Source organism: Telopea speciosissima, chromosome 10 (genome assembly GCF_018873765.1).
Source record: "Telopea speciosissima isolate NSW1024214 ecotype Mountain lineage chromosome 10, Tspe_v1, whole genome shotgun sequence".
Taxonomy (NCBI): domain Eukaryota; kingdom Viridiplantae; phylum Streptophyta; class Magnoliopsida; order Proteales; family Proteaceae; genus Telopea; species Telopea speciosissima.
Genome location: NC_057925.1, coordinates 15952388 through 15963046, shown reverse-complemented (window position 1 = coordinate 15963046; position 10659 = coordinate 15952388). Strand labels below are relative to the sequence as shown.

The 10659-nt window shown below is 39.5% G+C and overlaps 1 protein-coding gene across 1 annotated transcript in view; it reads right to left on the bottom strand.

Moving 5' to 3' along the window:
- Nucleotides 1-678: 678 nt before the first annotated feature.
- Nucleotides 679-10659, bottom strand: part of LOC122642748 (F-box protein At3g54460-like) — a 34739-nt gene continuing 24758 nt past the window's right edge. Inside the window, exons 2-10 of the mRNA XM_043836328.1 lie at nt 6617-9232; nt 6319-6532; nt 5936-6226; nt 5783-5842; nt 5519-5649; nt 5104-5218; nt 4656-4804; nt 775-869; nt 679-704 (exon numbers count right to left, since the gene is read on the bottom strand). Of these exons, the coding sequence (XP_043692263.1) occupies nt 4658-4804; nt 5104-5218; nt 5519-5649; nt 5783-5842; nt 5936-6226; nt 6319-6532; nt 6617-9232 (3574 nt within the window). The 3' untranslated portion in view covers nt 679-704; nt 775-869; nt 4656-4657. The remainder of the gene's footprint in view (nt 705-774; nt 870-4655; nt 4805-5103; nt 5219-5518; nt 5650-5782; nt 5843-5935; nt 6227-6318; nt 6533-6616; nt 9233-10659) is intronic.

Here is a 10659-nt window from a genome sequence, read left to right as displayed (position 1 = left end):
TATTCGAATTTTTTTTTCAGACGGATTTTAATTGGAGTATTCAGACTATTTTCTGGATATCTCTAAACGAATACGAATGTCCCTAAACGGATACGGATGCGGATTCGGATTTCGGTTATCCATTTACATCCCTAATGCAAAAGGAATCCATTGTCAGTAAATATCATACGCGATTCAATGGCTAACCTGACCAGAATGATACAATGTCAACATTCATTCCCCCTCCCCCCACCTCCCCTCCTTTTCATTTTTTGGGGAAATCAGACTCCACGGACAATCACATTAGGGAGACCCCTTCCCCAAGTTCCAACTTCTAGCAGATCAAGTAATAAAGACAGTACATGGTTGAAAGGAACTGCTTTTGTACAGCATGAATTTTTGGGGTTTCAGGCCATAGCATAACTAAGCCTATTTCCTTTTCAATTATTTCTCAAAATATCACTTATTCAGTACCAACTTGATTGGATATTTACAAAGTAATTCTAGCATAACAGTACTAGAGATGACGAGAGGATTAATCTCATTTAAGACATCGTCCAGTTAATACAAATACAAATGACCCTGGTGCAATTTCAGGCATCAGAACTTGGTGGCATATATCAGTTAAAGAATCGACAAGAATTTGATTAGAATCTGCCATTGACCATGATGTCACATTCGTGGCCAACCTACTGAATCTAAATCAAAGAAAAAGTAACATCTTGGTTTTTTTTTTTTTTTTTTTTTTTTGCGGGGGGGTGGGGGGGTGGTTTGAGGCTGAAGGTAAGGATCAGTATCCACGATTCCTCTTTTGAAGAGAATTTGATCAAAGAGTTTCTAATATTAGAGGAAACCAGGTTAAGAAGTAGAAAGATTGAACAATCAATTTCCAGTGGATGCAAACGTAGGCAGCAAGTGAGAAAACCCCTAGCCTAATAGGGGCTTTCTTTCCCTTCTATGAACCATACGAGCACGTCCTCTGTCACCCCTACCGCACTTACGTCCCTCAACCCAAATTCCTCTAGCCCCAAATCCTCCCATTCTATTTCTCGGTAAGTATACTGAGATTGTTTTGAATCCTTTAGTAATGAGGATTCGGAATATCACACATTGATCAATCAAAGAAAGATTCAACAACTACAAGAAAGATCGATTCTTTGGGATCTTTCCTTCAAACAGGAACGGCAGATAAAAGACGGGTTTGGCGACTGGATAAGAGATGCAATACTTTCTTATGGTATGGACCAGATGTGAAGAAGAAAATTCATCACTTGTAATTTATCCCTAAAAATGCATGACATACTGATCAGAAGGATCACATTTGATCACATTATACAGCAATGTAGAAATATTACTGATCAGACAGAGTTAGCTGATCTAGGCATCTGATGGAAATATAAACATATCCAGGAAACATCAAACCTTGCTATGCAACCGGAAATGGAGGCAAAAAATTACTTGGAATGACATTTCAACCTAGATTTCATAATGAGAAACCAAGGAAGAAGATTTCTTAATAAGGAGCGAATCAAAGCAACAAAAAATTACTCTATAAAGCTCAAAAGCCTAGGACAAACCAATTCTTTTTCAAAATTTGGATTACATATATATTTTAACATTGTAATAAACCCTATACTTAAATGACGCTACAAAATACTATTGACATCATATAACCATACAGCAAAGATTCCAAAGCATACTAAAACCCATTCTATTTAATGGTCACAAGAATTGCCACAAATACAATCAAACTAATCTAAAAACTTCCTAATTCTTGTTTGTATTCTGTAATAAAGTTAGATAAATAACTACTCACATAATTCCTATTAGATTAAACGATCAACCAAATGAAAATCACATTTAGAAACTCAAATAAATAAGAAATCAGTCTCTGCCACAGTTTAAATACCCATCTCTGTCTGTTGGATACAACTCTCTAAAAGCATGGGTGAAACATGTGATCTTGGATGGTTGGACATGTTAGATGCTAATTCAATAACATTCTCAGTGAAATCAAAATTAGGGTGCTCAGCAAGGTTTTGACATTATGAAAGTTAGCCAAAGATGAAAAAGATAATGGTCACACACAATAAGTTAAACTCTACATTCCCAGACAGTTGGATTCCTCCTCTAGAAGGCTTTACCAATATAAATGAGATGGAACGAGATGCAAATCCACGACATTCAGGAAGGATTAATAAAAACCCTTGTAAAGAAAAGCATGGTCCAATCTGTAGCCGCAACATGCAGAGAAAAGGTTCTTATGAAGCTTACATCTAAAGAGAACTGCAGATGAATGAAGCACTTTACAGGAAATCTCTTGAAGAGGGAAACCTAAAATGCTGCTGCTTGAAAAATAAAGTCCAGCCATGTTTTGAGTCTGTTTCCTTTATTATTTCACTTTCCTTGTCAATTTAAGATACCTTATTAGTTAAGTATTGGGCTAAGCCTTTCCTTTTCAGCGTTTTGAGTCTATTTTTTAGTTTCCTATATAAGGTTGTAAGGGGCCAAGAATTGTACACGAATTTGATAAATAAAGTTGCTGTTTTGCTGCTCTTCTTCTCCATTGAAGATCCCTTGTGTTTGATTAAGGAGCCCCTTGTGTGCAATTAAGGTAGGTTGGTGTTTGATCCAATCGAACCACCTTGCGGTGTGAAGCTCAGGTGTTTAATTTCTACTTGTTCTTCCTTCCTTAATCTTCTCCATCGATTCAAGTAAGTAATTTCTGGTTTTTGTTTCTGCAACTCCTAATCTGATTCTGGCAATATGCAAGTGTTTTTTTGCATGAATTCTGATTAGAGCAATCCAGCCATTAGAATACCTTCAAAGTTGGAGGTTCTGTTCATCTCTGCAATAGAGGGATTCAACCAGAATTTTAGGCAGATCAGACCATCTGATCTGGAGTTATACTGAAATTTCAATTCTGCCCTTTATTTCAGATTCTTAATTTCTGCAGTTTGTTGACTGAATTGATTTGATACTTTTAATCTGTTCTTGCTGAGGATTATACTCTGTTATCAGAATCAATTGCTCAACTTATTTCTGTTCTCTGATTTTATTCTAGTGTGTTAAATTACTGTTATACCCTTTTCGTAATTCAGCTAGGATAGATCTATATCTACTGATCCAACCATTGGAACGATTTCAGAATTTCAGCAACTGATCTTTCCATTGTTTGTTGAACTTGAATGGAGTTTAATATCATTCTAACCATCCAATTTCATGCTTTATGAATTCTCCCTAATCTGAGTTCTTATTTTCTGAGGAAAGGTCCTATTTTGGTACTGTTTTGGTAATTCAATTACAGTATTACATTACCACCCCAAGTCCATTCCTGCCCAAGGCCCACAATATTAAGTAAGGGTATATGATTGTGTATTATGTGATGTTTATTAGCTTATATTATTAATAATATGACTGGATATATTTAGTATTTTATGGATGTTTATTAAGTTTTAATAGTGACTAATGTGGTATTTAGTTATCAAGGTGGCAAGGCGATCATGGCGTATTAGAGGGTCCAAAAGCAAGGCGACAACAGCAAGGCGCCAAGGCGACCAAGGAGCTTGGACGCTTAGGCGACGCCTTGATAACTATGAAGGGTATAGACTCCTTGCATGCCCAGGAAGGTACAGTTAAGAGCCTCACTCGACCCTGTACTACATGTTTACAGCCCTAATCAAAATTTCTTCAGTATATGTGGTATATATATTTCTCAAAAGCATCCATCGTGTGAAGGAAGCTTAGCTTGGCTGGTTAGCTCACTTGCTTCTTAATGGATTTAGGGTTCAACTATTCTCATATGGAAAATGTTTCACTTCTTCCAAGAAAAAAAAAAAAACAAAGGAAAAATGTAGTCTTCAAGGCGTCCTGCCTTGACGCCCAACGTGACCAGGTGCTTTATGTTTCAAGGCACCCATAACTAGATGATGAAGGAATTATACATGTAATATGAAAAAAAAATCCAGAGGATGTGGATGTTACAACCACTTATCCCAAAAGCTTGAGCTGTTAAGTAAGGGCAATAACAATGTATATCAACAATGGAAAAGTACCTAATATATTGCAAATACACTATGTAATATGGCACTCACCTTGGGCAAGCCTAGGCACCCAGGTGCCTTCGCCTCGCATTGGTGCCATGACAACTATTAACTTCATTTCTTGTCAGGCCAAGCAGGGCCAGGCTAGGAGTCTAGGACTTGTATGTGAAGCACAGGCCCAGACCTGATTTCATGAGGCCTTTACGGGCTTGGCCCGGGGCACAATATGAGAATCCCATTCCTAGGCAAACAAGAACCATGGCTTACCATGTTCGGCTGGGGTAAGTTGTCCATTGCCGTTCTTATGCCATTCCGATGGAAATTTCTATCTTCATCAGTTCCTATCTTGTCACTAGCTAATATCCACATGACTCGAAGGGGGTTCTGCCACATGGGGGGGAAAAAGAGATCATTCACTAAAATTTTTTTTTTTTTAAATTATAAATAATAAAAAAGAGGAAACAAACAGAAAAGAACAGTCAAAAGCCACCTCTGCTCCAATTGAAAAAAAATGTAAGAAACAAACATTTCAGTTCTCCAACGCATTCTAAGAGATATCAGCAGCTGACTAATAAAAAGAAAAAATAAATATCATTACAGGATTGGAAACCAAATAAATTGGAAAGGCAGTACCTTCATGACTTGGTACTCATCCTTACAAAGCTAAGCTGAGCCAAATAATTGCTCTCAGCAAAATCATGCAATGTACGATGTGCTCGTGCCCCTTCACGCTCGGTTCTCCCAAACTCTTCACTCAAGGTTCTTCTACACTCACCAGCATCCTAAAAGAAGATGATCCATAGAGAATAGTAAGGGGTATTCAGAAGAGAATAAATACAATCCTGGCAACAACTCCATTCTGAAAACAGGAGTTGCTTGCCCTATTTAAAGAGTCAAACCATGGTTCACACACCTATTCAATAGAATATTTTTCTTTAAGTGGTTGCTCCCATTATGTGAATATATAAATGCTTAATTAGTAAAGTAAAATCTTAGCTGAAGAATCGTATATCGTATATTTCTGCACTATGCATAATTGCATATGTTCTATAAGCCAGAAAGTTCAGATTAGTAGTAATACCTGTAAGAAATTCATCATTTGCTCTTCAATGGTACCACGCATGGCCAAAGTTTCCACATGAATAGGACGAGTTGCACCCATTCGATGAGCCCGACTAATAACTTGTTCCTCCACACTGATTAGACAGAGCAAATTAAACAACTTGACCAACAAATAATTTTGAAAGAGTGAGCACCGAAATAAAGGAAATAATTTCAAAATTCATGGAACAAACATACAAAATTGCATCCTGTAGGAAATAGATGGCATCACCGCATGGGTGGTCCATGTAAGGACTTAAAACATTGAACTTTTTAACTCTTCAATTGAGGACTGTAATGGTAAATTTTGACAGGTCTGAGATGTGAAACTAATAGTTGACCATCAAACAGAAAATGAATAAGCAACAGCTCTGTATATAAACACAAAGCATTACCTTCTGTCCCAGATAGGCTCCATTAAAAATACGTGTGTGACAAAGCTTAAATCAAGACCCAGCGCTGCACTTCCATCCATTACTAGAGCCATGCAATTTGCATCCTCCTGGAAGCTTGCTAATGATTTCATCTGAAAAAGTCAAGTAAATCAACCTTCAATATGTTGGTAGACGTAGAAAGAGAATTAATTAAACTTCCAATATATTATATAAATTATCATAAACAGTGACTTTGTAATATGAAAAAGAGTAGACAATGAATACCTTGTTGGCAGAATGCATTGGACTATACATTCCAACAAACTTGATACCAGAAACTGTTAACTGGGAGACAAACAATACAATTAATAGCCTTGGAGTTGTAAAAAGTTGAAAAGAATCAGAACACCCTGCATTCTCTATGATAAACATAGGTACCTGTTGTTCAATGACATGTACATGCTCAAGAAACTGTGAAAATATTATCACTTTCTCAGGAGGTGTCCCATAAGACTCCTCGTTTGGTTGAGTGCAGGCCTCATGGCGCAGTAATACATTCCAATAGCTTTTCTGAGAAGGAAAAAGATGATCATCAGAGCGCTTGACAACCTCGTTCTCATTCAACGAGCAACTGATCTTTCTATTAGCCTCCTGCAAAGCTTTCAACCTTTCCACAAGATAAGCAACTTTGCTGCTCGATGTTGCATGCCAATCAGCAGCCCAGTCATCCTGTGCAAGATTACAGTGGAGTACATAAGATTAAGATGTGAAAATAGGGATGGGGGGAGGGGGGAGAACATAAAATATTCCAGGTCACTTGCCTGTTTATATGAAGGTTGCAATTCAATGAGATCTTTGGGAACAGGCCATTTTGGGTTAGGATTTTCTGGACGGGCTAATGTTTCAGGAGTCTGCATCTCATAACAATTCCCACAACCAGGAAAAGTACACCTTTCACTGTCCAGAGCAACACAATCAAGGCATAGAAGATGCCTACATGGAGTAATGACAGGTAAACGACACCATTCTTTGCACCTAAAGAAACAGAAAAGCAATTGTTACGTAGCTGGGAAACTGCATAGCAGAAGGATCATGAAACCTCAACTGGCGAAGTGTTACCTGAAACAGTTGCCACCATTCAGAAGATAATGTTTTATAAAAACATACTCTTCTGAAGTAGGACCCAGACCTTGTTCCACTAGAAGATCCATGGTTTCCTGAATATCCTCTCCAGCATCTGTTACTTTAATATGGCCAGCCACACAGCATGATAGCCTAACATTTCTAATTGTGGTGCTTCGGAACTTCCACTGTTTCGGGTTCAGAAGGCTCTCAACATGCGAAGGGTCATTCCAGTCGGCCATTAAAATATTGCGCCGAACAGTAACTACCAACTCATTGTAACTACTTGCATGTTCTTCAGTAAAATCAAGAAAAATCACCTTCTTGATGCAAGGTGGGATCACTTGTAAATCCACCTTTCTGGAACTGATCATGCACCTATTAAGTAGCTGCAACAGACGCGACCGGCCTTCCACCATCTCTGCCTCAAACGGCCTAAGGATACCTGCCTCCCATGACTTCTGATTTTTCCCATATGCTTCCTCGTGAAGGAACTTAAGCATGGGTTGAAGATGAGAAACTTGACTATTGGGTGTGTTTGGAGTGGGTGTTCCAGTTAATAACCACCGATTGGAAGCACTCAATGAAATGGCCATTTGCAATTTGTTTGTTAAGCTTAGACTTGAACCAAGGGTGTGTCCTTCATCCAACATTATTCTAAGCCAGTGCACCTGCATCAAAACGCTCTTCTTACGCGGGCCCCATTCTACACTTAAACGACTAAAGGTGGTTATTACAATATCATAGTCCCATGCCAGATTGTGTGCACAGGGCTTTTGATCAGTCCAGACATAAACACGCAGTTGCCCAGGTTTGACATGCTTTCGGATTTGTGTTTTCCAGTGATCAACTAAATTTGCTGGGACAACAATTAGTGTTGCTCTTGACAAATAGAACCTTACTATGTCTAAAGGCTTTGTGAGAGCAATTTGTAATGCAGCTAAATCAAAAGCCAAGTTGTCAAGACGGTGTGGGTAATACAATCTACCAGTACCCTTTTCAACTCTCACAATGAGACCAAATGCTTGAAAAATTTTATGGCATCCATCTGCACCTCCTCCAGGACTGATACGAGGATCTAAAACTGGACGTGTCAAACCAACTGTTTCCATTTTCAAGAGTTTGTCCTCAGAAAGTCCAGCCAACCAAGTTAAAGCCTTCACTGTTGTAGAGTTTATTGATGTATAGTGCTCCTTTAGCACGCCTGTGAAAAATGCCACATTATGCTCCTTCCCACCCGAGGTTCCTTTGGTACGAAATCCCGGTAAGTATGTTATGGGCCTGCTATAGTCCCAAGATTCCTCTGGACTGGTACAAGTCTGGTGGAAAGGGTCAGAATTCATGCTACAAAACCATGGCTCAGTAGCATCGGGCATACTGGTTTCAGAAAGCTTCCGCCACTTGCGACAAGAATCACACTGAACCCAAGTCTCATTACATTCAGAATGATCAACACAAGCCTTTCGAGCCTTCTTGCAACTATTGGGTAATAGAGATGACACAGTATCTTGCTTTTTCAGAAAGAAATTTGTTGGACTATCTGAACTTTTCCTGACCTTGTTTTCTTTTGAAGGACCTGAAGCCTCTTCATATGCAGTTAGAAGATTTCTCTTAACACAACTCAGGCTCCTAGAACTCCGAAGGACATGTGATGCCAGTGAAGAGCATGTAGATGTGGAAGATGCAGTTCCTAATTTGCCAGGACAGGAATCACTAGCCCTCAAGTAAAGCTCATCTGAAGCTATTAATCTTGCTCTCTTTGATAAGGAGCGTGTTGAGATTTGAATTGGAGTCGTATCTGGACTTATCTGTCCCCTACCCCCATTTTGACCAGTGAACACTTTCCATGACGGCACCAAATTCCCAGCAGAGAAATTACTAGAACTCATCTCATAATAGCCACACTTTTGTTCAGGATTATGCTTACACCATGTCACTTTGACTCCTTCTGGTGGGTCTGCCAATGTTTCTTGAGTCTTTAGAATAAGAGAGATTGCAGTTATGGTCTTACCCAAGCCTGGCTCGTCACAAAACATACCACCACGGAAATCTCTTATGGTGGGAATGATCCCAGTGGCTATCTGACCAGAAACAGAATTTACATAAAAATGGAACCCATCCTCAGTTGAGAAATCCATGTATAGAGGGTGTGGCAAGACGCTGTTATTGCGTTCACGCTGTAACATCCACTCAACTGCAGCCTGCTGATGAGGGAAAAGCTTAAGCTTCATACATGGCATGATTGATAATGCCAAGGATCTAAGATGGCGACAACTAGCTGCAACTCTGACTAGATCCATAGGGCCAAGCGCAATCAGAATTCTAGTCAGTACATCATCTGAAACCTCACAAATGCCTGAACTAAGACAATCATCTGCCGGTTTGATTCTTGTAGAATAAACTTTTCCCTCCTTTGAAACACCAGGTAAACTCCTGAAAATTTCATGGAGCTCAAAAAGCTTCTTCTTGGAAGATCCAATTGCATTCTGGTGCAGTTTACATCCAAGAACATGACAATCAGAATCATTCCAAATGACCTCATCATCTTTCTGACTATATATAAATTGGTTTCTGTCGTCATGGAGCATCGAGTTTCTCAGCTCCCAGTCACAACTGCAGATAAATGTTCCAATAAGCACAAAAGCATAGCATGTTAAGTACACCAAGTCCAGAGTATCAGTTCAATAATTAAAATGGTTACAATAAGTCAATAATCATAAATAGGGAATGTATTCAAGGTGTTACTATTAGTGAGGTTTCCGAAAGCCTACAAAAGCAGGGCGAGTGTTTTACCCTTTGAAGTGCATGGCCCTTGTTCCTTGATAATGTATGTTTACAGTAATATAATTCAGGAACAATAATTTTCTTTATAGGTCACAAACTAATTCAAAAGAAAACAAAAAATGGTTGTAAGTTGGATCTGAAATTTGAAAAAACTACAAAAATTCTGGGAAAAAAGAAAACCTGCAATGGTCTTTTCCAAGGCCTCCCACTCCTCTATCTCCGCCATTATGGACTCTCTTCACCTCTTTGAATCTTTCTCTGGCCTTCGTGTCAACCTCCTCAAATCCAAAATCTCTCTCTGGTATCCCAGAAACTACCAAAGAGACTCTTCGTCAGCTCACTGGCTTCTCCATTGGCACCCTTCCTGTCATCTACCTAGGCCTTCCCTTGATCATTGCCAAGCGCTCTAGCCACCATTGCACTCCTATGCTCGATAACATTCGCAAGCACCTCCAGCTCTGGAAAGGCAAGCTCCACTCCTATGCTGGAAGACTCGAATGTATTCGTTCGGTCCTCCAAGCCTCTTACATCTACTGGACCGGTATCTTCAGCATCCCTAATTCTACCATAAGGGCCATTGAACGCACCTTATGTGCCTCCCTTTGGAAAGGGAAAGACACCCCCAGATTTCTCCACCCGGCCAGTTGGAAGTCCATATGTCTTCCTAAATCGGAGGGCGGTCTGGGCCTTCGTCGCATTTGTGATTCTAACACGGCGGGCATTCTCAAACTCCTCTGGAAAATCTCTTCCCACCAGGATTCAATCTGGGTCACCTGGGTCCAATCTTACCTCCTTAAGTCTGACTCCATTTGGACAGTCAAAACCATAGTTATCAAGGCGGCGCCAAGGCATCGCCATGGCGTCCAGGCGGTTTTACAGGGGCTAGGCGATTGGATGCTTTATTGTACAACACAAAGGCGAGCGCCTTAGACACCAAGGCGTCGCCTTAAGCGCCTTGGGACGCCATTTCTTCTGGGCGGTCGCCTTAGGCCCTTTTTTTTTTTTACTTTTGTTTTTAAACTTTTTTTTATGTATTTATAAGTTATTCTAGTTGGAAATATTTCATTGGTTGTACATTTTTAGTTCCATGCTCTGAGAAACAGGGAATCATATGTTAAACTTAAAATAAAAAAACAAAACCTAAATAGTAAATACCCAAATTACCAAATCGAATTAGTCGATTGGATTCACCTTTGCCTTCGCGACATACCAAAATCAAAAGAAAAAAAAAAGAGCGGCAACGGCGACTTGCAGGA